This window comes from Panthera uncia, assembly GCF_023721935.1.
Source record: "Panthera uncia isolate 11264 chromosome C1 unlocalized genomic scaffold, Puncia_PCG_1.0 HiC_scaffold_3, whole genome shotgun sequence".
Lineage (NCBI taxonomy): Eukaryota > Metazoa > Chordata > Mammalia > Carnivora > Felidae > Panthera > Panthera uncia.
Genome location: NW_026057584.1, coordinates 19369380 through 19393455, shown reverse-complemented (window position 1 = coordinate 19393455; position 24076 = coordinate 19369380). Strand labels below are relative to the sequence as shown.

The 24076-nt window shown below is 51.6% G+C and overlaps 2 protein-coding genes across 3 annotated transcripts in view; one reads left to right on the top strand and one right to left on the bottom strand.

Moving 5' to 3' along the window:
• The window catches only part of TNS1 (tensin 1), a 225563-nt gene extending 225222 nt beyond the window's left edge, over nucleotides 1-341 (bottom strand). For both annotated transcript variants that reach the window (XM_049614914.1, XM_049614915.1), the window contains exon 1: nucleotides 103-341. In XM_049614914.1, coding sequence (XP_049470871.1) covers nucleotides 103-258 — 156 coding nt within the window. In that variant the 5' untranslated portion in view covers nucleotides 259-341. The remainder of the gene's footprint in view (nucleotides 1-102) is intronic.
• A 2535-nt stretch (nucleotides 342-2876) lies between these two features.
• Nucleotides 2877-20531, top strand: RUFY4 (RUN and FYVE domain containing 4). The gene is made up of 12 exons (XM_049614924.1): nucleotides 2877-3003; nucleotides 3133-3239; nucleotides 4709-4834; nucleotides 5147-5253; nucleotides 5598-5741; nucleotides 6207-6270; nucleotides 6799-6939; nucleotides 7344-7973; nucleotides 8731-8837; nucleotides 14582-14728; nucleotides 19083-19193; nucleotides 19720-20531. Exons 1-12 carry the CDS (start codon nucleotides 2964-2966, stop codon nucleotides 19823-19825), a joined length of 1830 nt encoding a protein of 609 aa, XP_049470881.1. The 5' UTR covers nucleotides 2877-2963; the 3' UTR covers nucleotides 19826-20531.
• Nucleotides 20532-24076: the final 3545 nt, after the last annotated feature.

The following is a 24076-nucleotide window of genomic DNA, read 5'->3' as shown; positions in this document are numbered from 1 at the left end:
TGACAGGCGCTCCCCTGGCGTGGCTCCCTACCTGTGTCAGGTGAGCGGGGCTCTGCCCGCCACCGCCACCCGCTCCCCCGCAGCCGCCCCGCAGCGCCCTACCTGAAGCAGCAGCCGCCGGCTCTCGGCGCGGCCGGAGGCCCCCGGCTCCCAGCCCTCGGCCCGCGCCGGGGCCGGGGGGCTCCCCGGGGGCTGAGGGCCGCAGGGGGGCCCGGGCTCCAGCGCCTCGCAGCACACCAGGCTCACGGTGCAGCCCATCCGGCCGGGCGCCCGGCTGGGGGGAGGGGGCGGGGACGCGGGCGCGGGGGCAGCGGGGCCCCCTCCCCCCGCCCTGGCGACCGCGCCGCCCGGGGAGCCTCGCACGTCGGGGGGGGGGGGGGGCGGCGCGTCTCCGCCCGGAGCCTTCTGGGCCCGCACCGCCTGGCGGCGGGGGAGTGCGGGCCGGGAGAGGGGCGGCGACACGGGCGCCCGGACGCAGCCAGGGGCGGAGGGGGACGCGAGGGCGCGGGGAGGGGCGGCGGCGGGGTCTCGGGGGCCCGGGCGGCGGCCGGCCGAGTCTGGGGAGGGCGAGAAGAAGACCGACGGCGCGAAGGGGAGGCAGGAAGCAGTGAGAGAGAGACCGGGGACACGGGGACACGGGGGACAGAGGGGGGGGCCGGAGCCTCTGCGCGGGGAGACCGACTCCCAGAGAGGGAGAGACGGGCAGGAAGTCCGCGGCGAAACGGCGGACCCGGGCTCGGCCACCTCGAATGCCACTGTTTCCAGGCGGTTCCTGAGGTCTGTGAAACAGTAGTCTTCGCAGGTGCCTGCCCCTCTGTTCTCGGCCCCCAATACTAGCCCTCGGGGCATCCCAGCCTGGAAAAATGAGGACCCGGAGGTGGAAAGACCCCGGCCTCGAGGAGGCGGGGCACAGCCAGGGTGCGAGAACAAGACCCACCAGGGCAACCCAGCTGTGAACCCGGGTTCACAGTGGCTTCACTTCCATTCTTTTAGGGGTGAGTGCGGGGCGGAGCAGGATGGCGCTGGTGACCCGGAGACTGAGGTGGGGAAGGGGAGGGAGATACGTGGTGGGACCCTGTCCTCCTCCTCCCCACCTGCTCCGCAGTTCAACCGAGGCTCGAAAAGACAGAATATCTGGTAGAGCAGCAATCACAGCCTCTCTGTGCCGCCTGGTGGCCACAAGGAAGAAAGGCAAGAGCCAGTGACCCTGTTGAGAAAGGGAAGGAAACTCGCATATAGGGGCAATTGCCGCTGTGGCTCTGGGTGAGTTGGTGTCTGGCCAACAAGTAAATCTGCCACCCCATCTGCCCGAAGGGTACCATCCCCCAGCTCACCCATTCTGCCCTGATGCCTTGGATCCCGCCTCTCCCACATGTCCCCCATGATTTTCTGCTCCTCCTGCTCCTGCTGGACCGGGCCTGAGTCACTTCCCAGGCGGCACTCTGGGAAAGGCTGCGCGGGACCCACGGTCACAAGTGACAGGCTCGGGCTGCAGTGCCGGCTCTCCGTCTCCCAGCCAGCCAGGCCTTCCCAGGTGAGTAGCAGGGAAGGGGTCTAGGTGTGGCTGGAGAAATGGGGCAATGCTGGGAGCGAGAGGCAGGGACACTTGGATAGAAATGAGAGACGATGAGGCACATCTAGGTGTTCATGGAGTTCAAAGTGGATCTGGACTGGAAGGGGGTGCAGAAACCCTCAGTCCACCCCCTTGGTCTATAGATGGGGAAACCGAGGCCCAGGGAAAGCAAATGATGAGCCTAAGGCCACACAGTGAGTTAGTAGCAGGGTCAGGATGAAGACCCGGGGCTCTCAACGTCCAGCTCAGTGTTTCCTGAGCACCATCTCCACCCTCCACCCTCGTCTACCTTTGTTTCCCTCCCCTTCTCCCTCCACTGTGTCCCCTGTTTCTTTACTCCTACCCACACCCCCGAATTCCAGCAACTATGGTCTGAGAGACAGGACCCCTGGGGTTTCCCATGACTGGTCTTTATTCCAGGTGACATCAGGATAAGCCACTGGCCCCCAGCGGCCACAGTATTCCTCTCTGAGCCCCAGGACCCACGGGGGAAGAAAGGCTGTGATCCCCCGGCGGGGGAGAACCACAGGATTAAAACCAGGTGCCCTGCCCCCCACACACACCCAGCATCCTGGCCCAGTCCCAGCTCTAGGGCCTCATTTTACTTCCGCCTCCCTTTCCTCAAACAACACACATTTTCCACTCAGCTGGGGGCCAGGAAAGGATGAATGTGCGCCTCAAGGATGATGACTGCTCTGGCAAGGCTCCCTGTGGCAGAGAGGGGTGACCTTCCCTCAGCCCAGTGTCCTCATGGCGTGAGCCCTCGCAGGGCCGCTCACATCAGGTTGCCCTGTGTGTGGACACCCAGACCTGAGTTCAAACTCTAGCTTCTCCACTTAGGGCCTGGGTAGCTCAGTCAGTTAAGCTTCCAACTCTTGATAGCGGCTCAGGTCATGATCTCGCAGTTGTGATCTCACAGTCATGAGATCGAGCCCCGAGTCCAGCTCCGAGCTGGGCATAGAGGCTGCTTGAGATTCTCTCCCTCTGCCCCTCCTCCACTCACGCTTTCTCTCCCTCCCTCTCTCTCTCTCTCTCTCTCTCTCAAAATAAACATTAAAAAATTTTTTCATGGAGTTAATGACCTCCTAGGTTATTATGGGGACTGAACAAGACAAAGATGTCAGGCACAGAACATAGGGCCTAGCACCCAGGAACTGCTCCCTTGGTGTTGTGGGGCCCATACAATCCCCTTCCCATGCTGGCCTACGAGGAAGAGCCGAAGTGTCTATCCTACCAGTTGACTCACTGTGTGACTCAAGATATTTCCCATTCCTGGCCTAGGCTCTGATTCTTCCTCTGTATAAGGAGACCACTGGGCAGCTGATCCCGGAGGCTCCTGCCTGGACTGACCCTGCAGAGCCACAAAGAATCACATCATTTTGAAATACTCATGGCAGAGGAAGGGGCCATCCTCACCAGGAACCTGAAAGGTGAGTGTGTCCTGAGAGATTTTCTGGGATTGAGTTGGGAGAGAGGTGAGGGCTCTTGGGAGCCCCTCCGTCAGAGCCCTCACTACCTAGTGCCTGATGTCCACCATCCCCCCGCCCCCTCCCCTGCAGCTGCTGTCTCCGCCATCCTCCAGGGCTACCCTGGCAGGCAGCCTCCAGTGACAGATGCCAGCGCTGAGCTGCACAGACTCTGTGGCTGCCTGGAGCTGCTGCTACAGGTGACCCCCCCCGCCCCGCCCCCTTCCCACCCCGCTCTCTCCAGGCCCAGGTCACCAGCAGGGATTTATTTCCCAGATACTCAGGAAGAGCCACTGGCCGCCTCAGCACCCTCAGAGTCAGCAAGCCCTTCCCGACATCTAATCTCACCCTTGGAGGTTGACATTGCAGGCGGGGGCACGAGGTGGACAGGAGGCTGGGGCAGGGCGGAGTGGGGTGGGGTAGGGCAGCCACCTTTCTCTGAGGACTGAAGTCTCAGAGCTGAGATGTCCTAGGGCTGGACCTTTCTGCTGCTGGCGCTTTTGTTGAGCACTTACCAAGGGCCGGGCAAAGCCCTTCTCTTGCCCCACCTTATTAAATTCTCATTCTTTTATTTTTAAATGTTTATTTACTTATTTTTGAGAGAGAGAGAGAGGGAGAGAGAGCACATGCACACAAGTAAGGGAGGGGCAGAGAGAGAGAGAGAGGGAGACAGAATCCGAAGCAGGCTCCAGGCTCCGAGCTGTCAGCGCAGAGCCCAACGCAGGGCTTGAGCCCACAAACTGTGAGATCATGACCTGAGCCGAAGGAGGATGCTTAACCGACTGAGCCACCCAGGTGCCCCTTAAATTCTCATTCTAACCCCCTGAGGTGCTGGATGACCTTACCAGCCCCACATACGCACACATACCCTTCCTACTTCTCTGCGTGTTATGCCCATGTGTGTGGTGTGAGTGTACATGTGAGGTTGGTAGGATGCATGTGTGAATCTTCTGCCAGTCTACCCCCGTCATTTGCTGCATTCCATTCACACTGACCTCCTTGATCTTCCGAAAGCATGCACCTACCTCAGGGCCTTTGCACTTGCCCTCTGCCTGGAATGCTCTCCCCCAGAAATCTGAATGGCACAATTTCTCATTTCCTTTGGATCTGGACTTTGAATAGTATCGCCTCAGTGAGGCTCTCTCTAGCCACCCTAACACAATTTTTTAAAACATACACACACGTACACACCACACGCTCACAGACATCACACACCCCGCACACATCTCACACACACACCACATACACACACGGGTGCACATACCACGTGCTTTCTATTCTCTTTCCCTGCTCTATTTTTCTCCTTAGCAGTCAGCACCATCTAACATCCTATATGTTCTACTTACTCTGCACATTGTCTGTCTCCACTACCAAGGTATAAGCTCATGAGGTCAGTTTGCTCACTGCTGTATTCCCAGGGCACAGAGCAAAGCCTGACGCATAGTAAGTGCTCAGTAAGTATTACTGGAATGAATGAATGAGAATACCAAAGGCTCAGAGAGGTCCTGCACCTTGAGCGTGGTCACACAGCCTTTGAGGGCAGAGCCAGCCCCTGAAGCCAGGTCTGTCTGCAGTAGCCCTTTCCCCTCTATTCTCAGCGTGCTGGAATGCAAGGTGGGTTCCGGGAGGAAACATTTCCATGCCTTCCTTTCCCTGGTCTTGCTCCCAGTTTGACCAGAAAGAGCAGAAGAGCCTCCTGAGGCCTCGGAAGGATTACTGGGACTTCCTCTGCTCTGGCCTACAGCAACAGCGGGGCAGCACGGAGCCAGCCCGCTTCGTCTGCTCACAGGACAAGGTATCCAGAGCCAGCTGGCAGGGAGACTGGCCTCAGCATGAGGGGGTCCCGCCACCAGGCCCTTGATGGGGATGGCCTCCGGGAGCCCCTTTCTCACCCATCCCCGCTCCACTGACCACAGACCCCTCACCCGGCCCTCATGTCTCATTAGCCCTGCCCTCAGCAGCCCTCCAGCCACCCCTTTCGTTCCCAAACAACACAAGTCCCCATCCTGTCTCTCTGTCCTGGCCGAGTTCCCTCTGATCTAATACCACACCACGCCCCCACCTCCCCACCTCTTCCCCACCATTTCGCCCCCTATGCACTCTGCAGTTGAAGACTTCTCTAGCAAAAGGCCGTGCCTTCATCCGCTTCTGCCTAGCCCACGGACAGCTGGCCGAGTCCCTGCAGCTCTGCCTTCTGAACCCCGAGCTCACCAGGTGGGGCTGTTGGGACATGATCCTACTGACACCCTCTGAGTCTACTGTCTGTCCCTTGTGAAAGATGCCTCTTTGCCCCCCAGATGGATGGATTAATATCAAGGACAACTAAAATGACAGCCATGAGGGAAAAGTCCAGGAAGAAAGGGCAGAGGGGGCGTCAGAACCCAGGAGTCCTGGTAGCACCATGATGCTTAAGCCTCTTGCTCCCCAAGGGCCACAGCCCTGCTTGGGGAACCATCCCATGGTGGTGTATAGCAGAGGAAGATCCCCTGGGGGTGGGGGCGGCCACAGCACCAAGGCCAAGTACCAAAGGCCAAGTCTGCTGATTACCGATAACACAGGGAATGGTATGGCCCCCGGAGCCCTCTGGTGTGCCCTGAACTCCGGGAAGACCTCCTGGATTCTCTCTATGCTCTCAATGGAGTGACCTTCGACTTGAACCTGCAGTGGCCGGACCTAGATGAAGCCTGGCCCATGTTCTCAGAGTGAGTGCGTCTAGCTTGAAGGGAAGCCTCTCTTCAGTGCCTTCCTGCCATTTGACCACCACGCATCCCAAGCAAGCTCCAAACTCAGCCTCCGGTCCCATCAGTTCTTCCCTCCTTGCTGTCTGAGCCTCTGATTCTCCACCTCCCCAGACTTCTATTTTCCCGGCACGGTCTGTCCTGTCACATGATGCTGCATAGACTGCACACTCACTAAAGAGTCGTTGGATGGTTGGGGTGGAGGGTTAGAAGGACGAGCGCATGGTGGCTGTTAGGACGAGTGGTGGGCAAGGCTCGTGGTTGGATGGAGAGGGGGATGCACACATGAGGATGGAAGGGTGGGAAGGTGGGAAGGCGGGAGCGGAAGCGAAATGAGTGGGTGGGTGGAAAGATGGGATGTCCTGCCGCTGAGCACCACGACCACTGCTGGAGAGAGGCCCGTGGTCCCCCTGCCACCTTCCCTTGCAGGTCCTGCTGCCCCAGCCGGACCCAGGGAAGAAGACCCAGAAAGACCAAAGACTCCCCAAAGCAGGTGCCTCTGCCCAACTTCATTCTGATTTGCCTCTTCTCCGTCTCTGCTGGGCCCCACAGGATGGGCAGTAGCTGAGGAGACAGACAGACAGACAGAGAGGCCGGCATGTAGACCTGGGGACTGGGTAGCCACAGGACAAGAAAGGGCTCGTAGTCCTACGGTGGTGAGGATATCGGGGAGAGAAGGCACTATCTGCGGGAGCCATGGGGCCCAGGAGAGGAGGAGGCGGTGGGGAGGGTAACCGGAAGCGTGTAGGATGCACATCAAGGAAACAACCTCCGTTGGACAATTTGCAAACGTCTCAGTTCATTCAGTTGGAGAGATTGAAGAGTCAGGTTTCTGGGTTCAAATCCCAGCTCTGGCCCTAATAACCAAGGCCCTTGGCAAGGTGCTTGCCCTGCCTTGCAGGGTGATTGTGAGGAAGTGTAGAGACAGCCTGCGTGTAGCACAGAGGCCCCTGGCCACGTGCTCTGTAAGTGGTAGCTCATGGCCATTGTCATTCCCCAATCTCACTCTACACTCCACCAGCTTCCTAGCACCAGGTACGGATACCGTGAGGACTCAGCCTGTGCCCAGAAGGGGGAACACACTGCAACGCCACCTGTTAAGTGCGGTGATGCAGCCATGCACGGAGGAACAGGGGAGCCTGGAGACGGCTTCTCAGGAGAGGTGACCCTTAGCTGCTGTCGGTCTGTTTAAGCTTTCACCACAACTCTACAAGGCAGGCGTTATTATTCCCATTTTACAGACAAGAAAACTGAAACCCAGAGAATTTCAGGGGGCAGGGTCAGAGGAGAGGGCGGGAAGTAGAAACCAGATCGCTGCAGAAGACGCAGGGGAGGCAGGGAGGGGGGGACAGAAAAGAGTACTGAGGAGCACTACTGCTCCCTGACCAGGATCAAAGCTGGGGCCTCCCCTCCACCTGGGGCGATGTTAACATTCTGATTCCTGGGCCTTGAATCAATATTCCTTTAGATTTAGTAAGTTCTTTGGATTAGGTCTGTGGCCTCTCCCACCCACCTGGTTGGCAAATTGGTGCTGAGAGCAGTGATGGCTTTGGGGCTTCTCTGCAGATCTCAGCCACACGTGGAAACCCCACAGCAGTCCAGCCAGAGGAGCTGCACACTAGCCAAACCAGCTGTCTGCAAGATGCACCCAGGAAAGACTGGTTAGCCGGACTCCCCAGGTCCCAGCAACAAAGGCACCTTCCTCCCTTTTTGGAAAAGAAAAGAGAAGATCCCAGGAGCCTTGGGTCCTCCCAGGGCATGTGGGAACCAGCAGGGGAGGAACTTCAGCAAGCCCAGGAGAAAGGAGCCCCAAGAACTGGGATCTGCCTGGAGATTTCAACACCCAGCATCCAGGGACAGGGAGAGGGGTCTGAGGGGGCTCCAAAGGAGGTGACAGGCACAGAGGCCAAGGGCAGAAGGATTCTTCCCAGTGCGGAGGGGACTCATGAAGGGGGAGCAGAGCGGGGTCATGTCCATAGGCTACTGGCCTCCAGCCCTACAGGGACAATAGAGGACACAATGTCAGGGAACCAGCAGGAGTGGGAGGTGCCTAGCATTCCAGGGGAGCCCCGGGTCCTTTGGGGCCTGGGAACAAAGGAAGACTTCACCCCAGAGGAACCACAAGAGGAAACAGGAGAGACCAGTGTGACCAGGAGGAAGGAGCAAGCAGAAGTGGCCTTGCAGGATGTGGTCAAGGTGAGAGCAGTTGAGCTCTGTACCTGTCTCCTTTCCCCTCTCTAACCTGGCCCCCAGGTGGGAGTCTTCAGTGGTCCGGGGGGAGGGGTGCGTTCCAGCCCACAGATAATTCTGACTGGTCTGCACAGGGTTATTATTCTCTGAGAAGGTCTTCTTCAGGTCACCACAGTCCCTGCCTCTCCCTACGGCCTCACAGCAAGCCCACTTTATTCACCAGTACTACCTGCCTGGCTCCTGCAGGCCCTGGAGTCTAAGACACCCCCCCCCCAACAGTTCTTTGGGGGCAATGACAGGTTCTCAAGTTCGGTAGCCCTCATTATTGGCGGATTTCCCACCAATGTCTAAGTTCTGCTGTTGCACATCCCACCAAGCAGCTCTGGTTGTAGATGTTTCTCCTGGAGATCCCCAAGATCAATTTCAAGCCTTCCTTCCGCCTTCTTTGTATCCTTGAGCTCTGTAACTTTCATCCTTCAGCAAAGGAAGAAATCTTTCACCTGTTCCTCTGTCTCTCATTTTCCCGTTCCTGTTGCACAGTCCCCTCTCACTCTCTTGAATTGTGATCATCATCCTCTCCCAGGGGCAGTCAGAGCCGGGCTTCTCAGCTCCCAGTGCTGTCCTCAGTCCAGCCCTCCACCCAAGGGCTATCTCGCATGGCCCTGGGGTCTCATGGGGATGTTTGTCAGGTCACACCCGGGGCTGGGATCTCTGCCCTCCTCCTTCAGCTTCCCTTTCCTTTCCTTTACCTCCCACCCCCAAGAGCCTGAGACGTGGGCTCCGGAAGACCGAGGAGCGGGCGCAGCACCAGGAGCAGCTGCTGAAGGAGAAGGAAGGGGAGCTGCGGACACTACAGGAGCGGCTCAGCAGGTAACCTTGGCAACCTTGGCAACTGCTGCCAGGTGGGCAGCAGAGGCCAGCAAGACAGGAGGCGCCCCCCCGGCGCCCGCTCACCTTCATGGTCACACCAGCAAGTGGCTTCTGAGCGTCTCTGGTACATCAGGCCCTGTGCTGGGCACAGCTTTGGGACACTGAGGCATTCAGGGCACTACTCCTAGGGCTCCTGGAGGAGCTCCCACCGACCCTTCCCCTCCCCTTGGCAGACCCTCCCTCACTGGCCTTCCCAACAGCCTGCAGGACGGGTGCATGCCTCCTGTCCCTCCCACACTCACCTTTATCTCTCTGCTGCCTCTTCCACTGCCATTCCCCTCTCTCCCAGTCTCCCTCCCTGCCCCTCCACACTCCTGCCCCTTCAGTGTCCATCTTTCCTCTGGTCCTCTGTCTCTCAATTTCCTGTCCCCTGTTGCACAGTCTTCTTTCACTCTCTTAATGCATAATCATCATCGTAACTATCATGTACTGAGCGTTTACTATGTCCCTGGCACTGTTCTAGGTGTTTCCTCCCAACACACTTATAAGATAAGTTCTCTAAGAATTTCCATTGTATAGATAGGAAAACTGAGGCTCAAAGGTGCCACACAATTCACCCAGTGTCACTAGTGGAGGAGCTGAGGTCTACACCCTGGTAGATGATTCCAGAACCTGTGGGCTTAAACACGGGCCCTCCGCCAATATTTTGTGTGCCTGTATTTATTTCATTCTGCCTCCCCTTCAGCTACTCTCACCTCCACCTTCTCCAACTTCCTGTCATTACATTAACCGCAAGGGCCCAGAGAACACTTTCTCAGTGTCCGAGTTTCTCTTTCATAATTTTAAAAAATACCTCTGCTATGCAAAGATCTTCCTTGGTCTGACTTGGTCTCTCTGTCCCTCTCTCCCTTAGCTCTGTGTGCCCCAGTCAGTTCACCTGCCCCTGACTCTTGCACATGGCTGACACCTGCCTCAGGGCCAGAGGCACCAGCCTGAACCCCATCAGAGCCTGGGTAGCTGTGATTCAGACTGAATCATGGAGCGGTTTACTGAGTCTCTGTTTCAAAGGCTGAGAGACACTATAGGCCCAGAAACCAACCCAAAAAGGCCCCCAGGGGCTCCTCCCACCAGACACTCAGCTGAGCCTTGCAGTTTGGTCAGCAAGGATTCCCATGATTCAGGCCCTAGGTGAATGCAGAGGCCTTGCCCACCCAGGGGCCTTCTCTGGGAATCAAGACAGGCTGGAGGAAGCAGCTGGGAGGCTCCAAGGAGACAACCAGGCCCAGGCTGCTCCCTCATCTGGGGGAGCCCCTGTCTCACAGCCGATTATTCTTCACTTGTCATCCAGTCCGTTATCCACAGACCCTCAGAGCTGCTCCAGTCCTGTTCTGTGTGCCAGAAATCCTCTTGCGGACAAAACAGACCAAATGCCTGTCCTTGTGGAGCTTACCTTCTAGTGCAGAAAGCAATCTGTAAACACGATAAGCAGGTTAATTACGTAGAATGTCAGAGGTGACGAGTTCTCGGAAGATTAAAATAAAGCAGCAAATGGGAGTGTCAGGGGTGATATTAAATGAGGCGACACAGCCAGGGAAGGCCTCCCTGAAAAAGTAATATTTGAGTTAAAAACTTGAAGCAAATGAGGAATGGGCTGTTTGGGCATGTGGTAGAACATTCCAGGCAGAGGAAGAGCAAGAGCAAGGGCCCCGAGGCAGGAATGGGCATGGCAGGTCCTAGGAACATCATGGAGGTTCAGGGGAGTAGAGGAGGGAGAGGAGGTAGGGGGAGGTCAGTTGGGTAACAGGAGACCCTCACAGGTCATCAAAAGGACCTTGGCATTGACTCAGAGTGAGATAGGAGCCACTGAGAGTTCACAGCAGAGGGGGAGATGTGACTATGTGCTTCAAGGTTAAGTAGGTTTGCATTTTTTTTTAACAATTCAGTGGGTTTTAGTGTATTCATGAAATTGTGCATCGATCACCACAATCAGTTTTAGGACATTTTAATCAGCCCAAAGAGAAACCCTGTACCATTAGCATCCACTGCCCACTTCCTCCCAACCCCCCCCCCCCCCCAGCCCTAGGCAACTGCTGATTTGTCCCCATAGATGTGCCTATTCTGGACTGATCTGTGCTTTCAAGGGCTCGAGCCAGCTGCTCTGTGGAGCTAGTCTGTAAGGAACCAAGGTGGAAGCAGGGACAGCGATGAGGAAGGGGAGGGCAGGGGAGTGCCTCTGAATGCTCGCTGGTCGGTCGTGGAGGTGCAGAGAAGCTGCGAGATTCTGGATTCACTGTGAGCCGGGGCTTCCTGGGGGGAGAGGGAAAGACAGAGTCAGGAGTGACTCATTTTCCAGCCTGACCAGCTGGAAAGCTAGAGTCACAGCTGACGGTGTGCTGTGGCAGGGCTCGCTTGTGGGGAAAGTTCAGGAGTTGAGGGGAGAGCATGCCAAGTGTGAGACACCCCTTAGGCATGCCAGTGGAGCTGTTGAGCAGACAGCTGAGTGTGGAGCTCAGAGAAGCCTGGGCTGGGGATCTGCGGGAGAGTCGTCAGAATGCAGATAGCAGGACGGAAGCTCCCGTGGCCAGGAGGGATCCTCCTGGCATCCAGGGACTCAGGAGGAACACATCACTCCAGGGAAAAGGGGCCACGGGCATCAAGCTGGGGGCGACTGTTTCACTACCGCCGGATTGAAATGCCAGGGAGCCCACTCGGTCAGCAGATAGTATATTGTGACTCTCCTGCGGCCATGAGCATGGTGACAGCAGTGAATAGAACAGTCAGTGTCTGCTCTCACAGACCTGGGGACACAGACAGTAGATCCACAAATAGGAATAGGATGTCAGGTAGTCATGGGCGCTGTTAAAAAAAAAATCAGTCCAGGAAAGGGGACAGAGACAGGAGATTCACCTAGATTTAGAGTCACGGGGTTCCTCTCTGAGGAGGTGACAGTTGAGGAGAAACCCCAGCCACTGGGAAAATGACCGTGCAAAGACCGTGGGAGGAGTGCTCCAGGCAGGAACGCCAGCAAAGGCAAAATCCCAGAAGTGCACTTGTAATCAAGCAAGCCCATGTGGCTGGAGCGGACAGACTCCCTGTGCTATGGAAGGCTGGAACAGTCTTGAGCAGGAAGCGGAGAGCCCCGTGGGTTTCAGGACTACTATGTCTGTTGGTGTGGAGAATAGACAGAAGGTGGGCAGCGTAGAGCCAGTTGGGCACAGAGCCCCAGGCTGGACACATAGGGAAGACACAGTGGGCCAGCTAAGCCTGGCCTCAGGCCTTAGCAGACCAACCAGGGGCTATGAAAACACAGTTAGAACTGAGCTATGGGGCACCTAGTACCCACTTCCTAGCTTTCTGGCTGTGGCACCTTGAGAAATTGGCCTTCCCTCTCTGGCCTCTAGTCCTTGATTTGCAAAAGGAGACAGTTGGATCTCTAAAGTTCCTCCTTCCAGCTCAGATGCGCTGTGGGACCATCTTTCCAAGTAGGTAGGTTTCCTCTGCCCCTGGATAAGACCTCAAAGCAAAAGTGATTAGGGCAAGTGTAAGTGGAAGGTCCTCAGACAGAATTAGGCAGACATCACACTTCTCCCCACCCTGCCCCCCATTGAGCTCCTTTGGGGCACACCAGGGGCTCATGAGGATCTATCCCTTGCTCCCACCTGCTGCCCACTCAGCACTTGTGCCATAAACCACTGGCGACCGGACCCTGCACGGACAAAAGTATGGGGAGGCCAGTTGGGGAGGCCAATAGAGCTTATGGCTCAACAGGCCTGCGTCCAGATTTCTTCTCCCTCCACATATCAAACAGTGTGACCCTGGGCAAGTGTTATTTCCTCTCTGAAGCTCTATTTTCTTTCCTGTAAAATTATGACCATATCACCTGTCTGCCATATTTGTGAAAATTAAATGAAATAGGGCATAAAGCACTAAGCTCGGGGGCTGGCGTGTAACAGGTGCTCTAGACTTTAATTCCTCCCGTGTCCTCTCCTGCACCAGGAGTGTCTGTCAGCCCCTGCTGGAAATACTTCAGTGGCTTCCCATTGCACTGAGGTTCAAGTCCACTCTTCCTGGGGCCAGGGAGGGAGAGAGCCCTGCCCCTTTCCACCTCATCTCTTGCCTACCCCCACCTCCTGCAACTTCATGGTATCCCAGCTTCCCTAGTCTTCTTTCAGTTCCTCAAACAAGCAAGTTCTTGCCAACTTGCAGACCTTTCCATGTGACCTTCGCTGGCTCTGCTTGGCTGACTTCTCATCTCTTACATCTGCTTAAAGGTCACCTTGTCTAAGAAGCCTTTCCTGAACACCCTCTCAAGCCTCTATCCGCCCCTCATTTATCTCCGTCACACACTTAGCTTAATTACGCTATTGGTTTATCACTTCTTTTGAGCACTGTCCCCAACACACTATAAGCTCCACCAGGAGCCGTAGGCACTGCTGTATTCCTGGCACCTCAAACAGCCATTGGCACACAGATGGTGCTTAATAAGTGTTCCCTCCCACCTCAAAGACACACACTAACCACGGGTTTCACATTGGGACCTGCACTGGCCACACCAAAGGCCCTGGGATCAGTGTGCAAGTAAACTAGCTCAGGAAAATCAAATACCAATATTAAGAAACAAGGACACTGAAGGCCAAGATGTTCATTAAAATAAATACAGCCCTGGTCCAGTGCCCAAACACAAGAACACCCTTCCTTAAAGCTGCAGGGACTGGTCTTTTTGGAATTATGGTGGATCTCTGTTGTCAGTTTGACTTTACAGCCTACCCAGCTTTCTTCTCTGAGGTGTGCTACATGGCAGTGTTGTAAAAATTCATAATTCAGTTCATTGGCAAGCCTCCTGCAAGCCTCAAACACACTGAAAGCCAGGGGTGTGGCCGTGCGTGCGTGTGCGTGCGCACACACACCCCCCACACACACAGCCTGAGGTCACAGGATGTGCACCCACTTTGCAACACCCTCCTCATCTGAGTGATGGAGGGCGGGGCTGGGACTTTCTTATTTCTAGTGCAGTAGGCTTCTTAGAACCTTCTAAGAAGCCACCAAAGACAAAAAAAAGAGGCAAGAATAGAGCTGAGGAGATTCTAAGCCCAAACTGAAACAAAAATTTAAGGAAGCCATATGTTTAACATTATTTTCTTAATTGAAAAGACAATGTACCATAATTTTTCAAAATATTTTAAAACCTAAAAATATCCCCCTAAGTCCTACACCAGTTACCCCACTCCCAAACCAACTGTTGTTCTCAGCTGGGCAAAGCCCATCCAGCCTGGGTTGCCAGATACCCCCCTTCCCTCCAGAGAGCTGCTGCAATTGTGGGCATGCCTTTCAAGAAAATTACATTTTAAGATGGAAATGTTAAAAAAGAAAAGAAAAGAAATACAACCAATGGAGATGTTGGCTCACCTTCTCTAAAGAAACACAGGAGGCTATACCCTGTTTTCATTCCTCTGGACGGTTGGTAAGGAGTCAGCCTATAGATGGCATGCTATCCGTGGTGTTCAGCTTGGTGTGTGGTATGGCGTGTTTTATGTGTGTGTGAGTATGTGTGGTGTGGGAGGGCGCGGGGGTATGGAGAATGTATGCAGTGTGTGTGTGTGGAAGGGAGTGTGTGTGTGTGTGTGTGTGTGTGCGCATCAGCTATAGGAGGTACCACCAGCTTCCCCCAGGAGCTCCCTGTCAGGTAGAGGCCCAGCCTAGCTTGATCACAGATGCTGGGAACTTAGTCTTCCTTCTGTGCCCAGGTGTCAGGAAGAGAGGGCCCGGCTGCAGACAGAGCTGGAGCAGAATCAGCAGGAGGCTGAGAGGAAGGACGCCATGTATGAGAAGGAGCTTGGAGGGCAGCGGGACCTGGTCCACGCCATGAAGATGAGGGTGCTGGAACTGATTCAGTAAGGGTGGACACAGCAGGGCAGGACTGCAGAAGAGGGGATGATATGGGATGTAGAGACTGGGTAATGAAAATTCTACTCCGCTGAGAACTATCGAGCAGAACTTTAATATATGCTAACTCATCTTCTTTTAGCCGCCCCAGCTGTTCTCCTCATATCACAGATGAGGAAACTGAGGGTCAGAGATGCTGACTTGGACACCAAGGACACACTGCATATAAATTGCATGGATTCCTCTAGCTCTAAGGCACGCCACCACTCCAACACACCCCCACATACACACATACCTACTAAGGTTAGGGGAAGGGAAAAGAGCCCATAGATGGAGAAGGATTTGAGAGAAGAAAAAAGGAGGTTAACCAAGAGGTAATCATATGTGCTACCCCTGACTGCCTGGTCGACTTCCTGAGACCACTGGGCCTGTGGGCCATCCCAGGTCAGCTGCCCTAGGTACCAGAGAGCTCACCAGGATGGATTCCAAACCACTAAACCACTGAGCAATGGAGGAGGTGTGTAAAGCCTGGTTTCCGCCCTTCAGTCTAGTAGGGAACTAATGCTATACTTTGACCCAGTTCAGGAACCAGGACAGCATTGGACTTGGGTTTCATTAGAATTGGAGGGTCACTGAGGGATCATCCAGGACTAAATCCTCTTGCAAAAAAATCCAAGTGATATTAAAGATGAGAGAAGGGAGAAGTCAACCTGGAAAGAACAAACAAAGAATTTAAGAATGACCTCCTCTACAGAGCTGTCAATGGGGAGAAAGGGAGATATAAAAAATTAGCCATGTATCTCACAAAAGAATTTAAGGTAGCCAACAATAAAAGACATATACATATGATTGTTAAGAAAAATAGATGAAATGGAAGAGGAAACATTCATACTTTTGAGGGATTAGGATTAGGGTTAAAACTTAGCTCTGAGCATCTTGGCAGAATCAAAAATGGAAACACAGTAAATTGCCTAAATGTCACTATGCATTCCAAGGAAATATACCAGTTCATCAGGAAAGGAAATTTTTTTTCCTGTGTTAAAGAAACTCATCACGAGATCCCAAGATACATAATATAATGTCCCTTGCAGAAGCATCATGGAAAATATGGCCCTAAGCACAAAGTGGGCAGGCAAGCTATAGAGGCTGATTTCTACATCAAGGTGGTAGACAACACATCATCTGCTTTCCATCCTGAGATCTCAGTAGAATGATTGTAAAAATAAATAAATAAATAAATAAATAAATAAAACTTCTAATAGAGAGAAAGGTGGAGGAGCCAACCACAGATAAGAGATTTCAGCTAATTTCCAGAAGCCAGAAAATGGATGAAGAAGTAGAGACTGGATTTAGCCCAAGTTAGAACTTCAGGGACCAGAGACACTAGGAACACAGATGGCAGAAATGAGATAAGGGACAGTAATCAGGAATATTGACCGATAAAGTCATTGGAAAGATCAGTGTATATCCCCTGCTTTCAGCCTGCTTCCCCAACTTCAGAATATCAACCCTGAGGGGTCTATCTCCCAGGCAAATAATTAAAACTTCCTTCTCTAAACAAAGTTAAATGTCCCAAATAAACAACAGTGTGTTCTGGCATTTGACAGTCTGATGTGGCAGTTAGCTTCCTGCCCCATCCTTCCTAAAGAGAAGCCACAAGTCAACCACCCCTGTCCACTGTTGAAGCTCCAGCAGCTTAAACATGAAATCATGACCATGGATCCTCAGATGTTTGAGAAGAGTCTAGAACATAGAAGCAGAGACAAAGGTAAACAAAAAAGATCAGTCTCCTATGAAACAGGATAATGTGAAAAGTGACCTACAAAAGATGAGAAATGTTCTTGGAAATTAAAAATATCTCTGAAATTTTAACTCGAGGATGGGAAAAGGAAGAGGAGGCTATCTCTCAAAATGTAGAATAAAAGGCATAAAAAGATGGAATACATGAAAGAGATAGTTAGAAACATAAAGAATCATTCCAGGAGATTCACTATCTCACTATCTCTTCTCCAACTGATAAGAATTCAAAAAAAAAAAAAGAGAGAGAGAGAGAGAGAGAGAGAATATAAGATAAAAGTATGAGAGACTTTCCAGGCTCTAATGGTTGCAGATCTTCAGATGTAAAGATTTCACTGAGTGACCAGCACAATAAGTGAAAGGGAGCAAAACCCACATTGAGATACATTGTTGTGAAATCGCCATAAAACAAAGATGAGGACAATATACTCAAAGACACGTCACCTATAAAGGAAGTAGGACACAGAAAAACATGTTAAGAATCAATGGTGCAATACTTTCAAGTTCTGAGGAAAGCTAACTTTTGCCCTAGAATTCTAGATCCAGCCAAACTATAAAACAAGCAGAGAAGGTGATATGGGAAAAGACATTTTTCAGAAAGACGGGTTATAGAAAATTTACCTCCCACAGGGCCCTTCTTGGGAAGTTAATTAAGGATGTGCTTCGGAAAAACAAGGAAGTAAGCTTGGCTTACCAAGAAAGGAGAAGATGTGGAATTCAGGAAACAGTAGCTCTAGCCCGGGAGAGAAGAAAAGGGAATTTCCAAGATGACAAGTGGCTGTCAAACCCAAGGAGCAGTACATCCAGGCTGAAACAGAAGTACTGAGGAGGAAGGTCTCCGGGGAAAAAGAGAATCAATGCCATACCTGATATGATGAAGAATTTGTTGAGGAGAGGGAACAATTAGGCTGTGTTAAAGGCAAGTCATGCAAGGACTTTGCAAGGAGCAAAGAAAGGCAATTAAAAAGTCCTGGAAAAACAAAAAATTTCCAAGGAAATGTTTAGAACACATCTTAGCTCTCCTTGAAGCAATATGCTTATATATTTTCTAATAATACAAATACTATTTTTTGGTTTTTTCAATGTTAGAATCAACCTAAAGACAAAGCACAGTAAACAATTGTAATTATAGAACAAATGTAAATGTTATTACCTAAACAACATTAAGTACACAAAATAGAAGCCAATAGAAATTTCTGTGAAGATGGAAATGTTCTATACTCGCCCTGTCCAATACAGCAGCTACCAGTCACATGTAGTGACCGAGTACCTCAAATGTGTCTGATGTGACTGAGGAACTGAAGTTCTAATTTTAGTTAATTTTAGTTAAATGAAATATAAAGTTAAGTAGCCCCATGTGGCTAGTGGCTACCATATTGGACATAGCAGGAATAGATAACGAGTAGGAGGTGGATGAAGGAGGCCAACCGAAGAGGAAGTGATGCTGGTATCATCATATTACAGAATGTCAGTCAGGATGCTATCTGTGCTTCACAGAATGAGTGAGAAATAAATGTGTGAGTATATTCTGTAAAACTACAGTAGTAATAGAGGAACCAAAAATAGGGATATAGCCGCATGGGGAGGAAGGAGGTGGAGTTAGTGGGGATGGTAATAAACAAGCTAAGTCCTCTGACATCAAGGTAAGGAGCTCTGTAGATGTTCTCTCTTGACATATCAAAAAAAAGAGGATATGAGCATATTACTTAAGTGTGGAAGTAATATCAAAGAGAAAAAGCGACAAGTGTAAGAGGTGGTTTGCCATTGAGAATGGAAGGAGTAGGGAGGGTGTCTATTTCCTTTTGATATAAGTTCTTCTGCACTGTTGGATTTTTAAATCGTGTGTATATATCATCTTGATAAAAAAAAAAAGACTTTAAACCCACATTCCTAAACATCCTTTAAAAAAAACAACAGTAAAGATAGTTTTGCAGGAGTATAACATACATAAATACAAGGGGGGTTGTATCAAGTGCCAAATAAAAGATAAGGGCATCGTAAGAAACTTATGGGGGCTTCTATGATCAGGGAACACTCCTTGGAGGAGGTGGGATATGAAGGTTCTTAAATAATGGATCAAGGTTGTATTGGGGGAGGGGACTGGGGTGTCACCATCCATCTTCCCAAAGACTGCAGACTCATTCACCTCTTATGTGTGTGTGTGTCTCTCATGATCTCTTCATTTCTTTCCTTCTCTGTCACTATGTCTCTCTCTCCGTCTTTCTCTGTATTTTTCTCTCCCTCTCTGTGTCTCTGTCCCTGACTGTCTCCACATCTTTTTCTCCTGGCCTTTCCCTCTCTCTCTACATTTATCTCCCTATCTACCACTCTGTCTCTGTCTCCCTCTCCAACCCCCTGACTTCCTTTTCTTGTTTCTGTGTGTGTGTATCTCTGTATGACTCTCTCTCTCTCTGTCTCTCTCTCTCTTTCTTGCTCTTCCTTTGGTCTCTGTGTTTCTCTTTCTCCCGGTCTCGGTATCTCTACCTGTGTCATCTCCATCCTCCTGGTGTGTGTGTGTGTGTGTGTGTGTGTGTGTGTGTGTCCCCACCTCCATCCACTCATCAGAGAGAAGGATGACCTGTGGCAGAAGGTCCAGCATCTCTCTTCCATGGCCCCCGGATGCTGTGTTGACTGCAGCAAGGTCTTTGGCCGGCTGTCTCGGCGGTACCCATGCAGGTAATGGGAGAGCACAGAATTTTTCCTCTGGGACAGCCCTGCTTCCACCAGCCCACAGCACTCTGCCCTCTCTGGGAAGGGAGGTGTCACAGGAACTGGGCTTTTATGAGAGCCACTTAAAGCTGGCCATTCACTTTACACAACACTTAGCATAGACATGAGCTAGAACAGTGGAAAGGAGTCAGACAAGCAACAGTGTCTGGAGGATGGGACTGTGCCAGCCTTCCAAGAAGAGACTGATTAACAGGCTCCTGGTCTGGGAGAGATCTCCTATACAGAGGAAGCTGCTCCCCTCATCTTCCTCCAGGAACATGGTGGCAGGACCAGCCATGAGAGAGAGGGAGGGGGGCCAGCAGGAGAAGCTGTCATTGCCATTTAGAGGACTCTGGAGGGGGTGGGGCACTGGGACGCCCTTTAGGAAAGGGGAGGCCTCCTGAGACACACTGCTCTGATGGGAGATGAGAAACATGCTTCCCTCCCCCAAACACATCCCTGAGCTCCCCACTCTTCCCACCTCTGCTCCTAGGCTCTGCGGAGGCCTGGTTTGCCATGCCTGCTCTGTGGATTACAAGAAGAGAGGGCGCCACTGCCCACCCTGCTCCCAGAAGGGAGCAGCTCAGTTCGACCAATGAGATCACCCCGGAATGGCCACCCACCCCATCCCGTCAACTCCCTCCCCTCCGCCCTTCCCACCCCTCTGGTCTGACCTATCCTGCCTTCTGGAAGTTGGTGACCTAAGGCGGACAACACTTGTGTGCGCATTCTGTAGTGTGGGAGTGGAAGGAGCCAGGCTGGCAGGCAGGAGGCAGGAGGCAGGTTGAAGCCCTGCATCCACCATCCATGAGCTGGGCGACTTGAGAGAGCTCACAGCTGTCTGGGCTTCTTCTGTAAGTGAGGGAGCCGGGCACCATCCTCTCTAAAGTTCCTCCAGGCCCAGAATGTCCTTGACCAAGAAGAAGACCCAGAGACCCTGACATTTCCCACACTCCCACCTCACCCAGCCCACCGCTCACCACACTCAGGAGCATCCTGTCTGCTTTGAAGGTCTGCTTTTGTTGTGTTTTCATCTTTAACATCTTTCCTGAGTTACTATTGACATTTAACACACTTCACATAAATTGTACAATTTGATGAGTTTTCACTTTAATATATACCCATGACACCATCGCCATACTCAAAATAATGAACATCATTCCCATCATTCCCCAAATTTCTTCATGCCCTTTGTAACCTTCCCTCCTCCTCCTCTCTCCCCGGCACCCACTTACTTGCTTTCTATCACTGGAGACTAGTTTTCCAGAATTTTATATAAATGGAATCCTAATTTTACACTCTCTATTGTCTGCCTTCAATAGTCCCTTTTTACTATTGAGTAGTATTCCACTGCATGGATATACCACAATTTGTTTACACATGCAACTGTTGCCTGACATTTGGATTATTTCCAGTTTGAGACTGTTACAAATACATTTCCTATAACCATCTGTGTACAAATCTTTGCATAGACGTTTACTTTTTTTTTTAAGATTTTTGTTTTTTAAAGTAATCTGTACACCCAATGTGGGGCTTAAATTCACAATTCCAAGATCAAGAGTTGCATGCTCTGTCCACGGAGCCAGCCAGGTGCCCCTAGACCTTTGCTTTTATTTCTCTTGGGTAAATACCTAGGAATGAACTTGCCAGGTCATATGATAAGTATATGTTTAACTTTTAAGAAACTGCTGAGTTGTTCCCCAAAGAGTTGTGTGTTGGCCCCTCCCACCAGCAGTGTGTGGGAGGGCCGGCCGATTCGCAGAGCATCTGGTTTAGTGGGCAGGAGAGGAGGCTCAGACATGAGGCTTGGGCCTCTCTGTCCTGCCCTTCCAACCACTGTGGTGACTTGGTCAGTCCCCAGTTGTGAGTGCCTGGACAGAGGAGCTGAGACTAGGTAACTCTCTATGCAGTGCTCACTCAACTAAACTTTAGTAAAGATAGTTATGAGGATTTGTGTACCTTCATGGTACAAGATCATATCCCCTGACTGCCCAAGAAGTCTTACACAAATTCTGTGTCATTCACTGGACTCCCAATTGTGGTGCTTCTGAGAATACTGTTTCAGAAGAAGCACAGGCCCCACTCTGTACCAGATAGGGATTAGCTGCCCTATCTGGGCTCCAGGGCAGACTCTGTGGCCCCAAATAGGCATGCGTGCTATTATCCCCATCCCCTCTGCCTCACACAGACTGCCAGAGCCTCTGCAGTAGTTGGGCAACCTTGTGGCTCTGACCAGCGCCTGTGGACCGCCTCTTGGGGTCAGGGACACCCAGAGTTGCATCCCATTACCATAGCATGGAGCAAGAGTTTTGCAATAGCAGTTCCTGCCCTGGAGAGCTGGTAAGAACTTCTCCTTAGCAAAAGCTACAACAAGGTGAGGGGCACGGAATAGAGGGAGTGGAGGGGGGCAGGGCTGGGGCTCTGGAGCAATCAGGGCAATAGAATCACCCCTACCCTAAAGGACAGCGATCCCTTGTTAAGGATTAGATTTGCTCAGATACTTTTATTAGGTTCTTACTATAGTGGACGGCATCATGTTCTAGTTGAACTCCAGTGTCGAGTTCAGGCCTGCCTGATGAACTGATGGGAGAGGAGAGAGGTAGTAGAAGCCAATGTTCAAAGAGAAGGCAAGATGCTCCTGGACAAGAACTCATTAGAAGGAAATCAGGGGCCAGAAATGGGGGAGCTTGACCTTCTCCCCGTTTAGGTGGGATGGAAGGGCTATGATGAGGACCATTCTCTAGCTCAACACTGCCCCCCAAAGAGTCCACACCAACTCCAACGAGGAGCACAAAAGCTCCACAAAGACATTAGAAGAGCTTGTTAGACCTTGGGGAATCCTCTGGCAGAAGGTTCCACAAGGGTCACCAAGAGTACCAGTCCTTCAGCAGTGACTCCAGCACACATGTCTAGCGCAGCAGCACACACAGGAGCACCCAGGACACTCCCAACAGACCCCCTCAAAATTCCTGGAGAGCACCTTACAGGGCGATGAAGCCCTGAATGAGCACAGAGGGTTTAAGCCAGTGCTGTTTGGGTTTACTGCTATTGATGTGACTATTGACTATTACTGCTATTGATGTGATGGGAAATTTTGGCAACATAATTATGTCTTTCAATTAGATGTCTTTCAGATCCTCCAATGTACATCAATCCCCCTACTTTGTCAACTCATTCAGTGCTCAACAAAATTATAGGGAGCACCCAGGATGTGCCAAACAACTGTGATTGGTTTGGTTTGGGGATACAGAGATTATATATATATATATATATATATAGTCTGTATATATTTATTTATGTTTATATTTTTATATGTATATTACTTATTATATATAAAATCCCTGCTTTGAAGAACCTCACAGTGGGGAGGAGGGAGCAGCCAGAGATTACAAAACCCCTAACTGAAGCCATGATAGAGGTAAGCCTAAGGGTGTGGACAACACAGAGAGAAAGGGCTGCATTCCATACAGGTCATGACTGGGCTGAATCTAAAAGGAAAAAAGAGAGGTGCCTGGGTGGCTCAGTTAGTTAAGCATCTGACTCTTGATTTCCACTCAGGTCACGATCTCGAGTTTTGTGAGTTCGAGCCCCGCGTCAGGCTCTGTGCTGATGGTGTGGAGCCTGCTTGGGATTCTCTCTCTGTCCCCACCCTACTTGTGTGCACTCTCTCTCAAAATAAGTAAACTTTAAAAAAAATTTTAATTTTGTAATGTTTACTTTTGAGAGAGAAAAAGAGAGAGACAGACAGAGCAAGAGGGGGAGGAGCAGAGAGAGAGAGAGAGAGAGGGACACGCAGATTATGAAGTGGGCTCCAGGCTCTGAGCTGTAGGCACAGAGCCCAACATGGGGCTCAAACTCGCAAACTGCGAGATCATGACCTGAGCCGAAGTTGGATGCTTAACTGACTGGCTCACCCAGGCACCCCAAACTTAAAAAAATTTTTAAAGGAAAATGGAGAGTTGACCAGACCAAGAGGGTAAGGAAGAACCTTCCAAGGGGAAGGGAAATGCATGCCAGGCTCTGTGGGGGAACCAAACAGCTCTTTGGGGAACTGCAAGTAGTTCCCTGAGGCTGTAGTTAAGGGGTCAGGGGGATGTGGCCAGCAGCAAGGCTGGAGAAGTACACAAGGTCACATGCAGGGGCACCAGTTGCCCATAATCGGGAGATGGGCTCTACCTGAGCTCAATGGGGGTCCTCCAAGGGTTTTAAAAAGAAAAGAACACGATCAAATTCACACTTTTGGAAGATGGTTCTGAGAGCAGAGTAGAGGATGGTTTAAAGGGGAAAGATTTGAGGCCGAGATCACTTAGGAGAATAGTTGTAGCTGTCGTGGTGGTGGGGACGATGATCTAGTGGTATTGGTGATTAGTAGTAGTAGGAACAGCAGTAGCAAATGGTGCCAAGCACCATTCCAAGTGCTTTATAAATATAGACTCATTTAATCTGCATGACAACACTCTAACATGCAGTAGGTGTTTTCAACAGCCCCATTTTCCAGACGATGAGACTGAGACCCAGTGAGACTAAATAACCTCCCCAAGGTCTACAGTCCAGCTCCAGAATCCACAGCTGTTGCATGAGGACTGCGGTGTTGCCTAACACTGTCAGTGAAGATGGCGATAATCAAGAGATGCTAAAGAGATAGCCTCCGAGACAGGGGTGTGCGAGGGGCGGGCCGTTCCGGTTGGGCAGATGCCCGGCTGGGAGGGTGGGGTCAGAATTCCACGAGACTGGTTTTCTACCTGCTCAGCTTGCAGCACCTGTGGAGCCTCAGCAGAAATTTCAAGAGGTGGCCCCGTGAGGAGTTGGAGCTTAGGCGAGAAGTGCAGGAGGCGAGTCAGGAGCAAAAG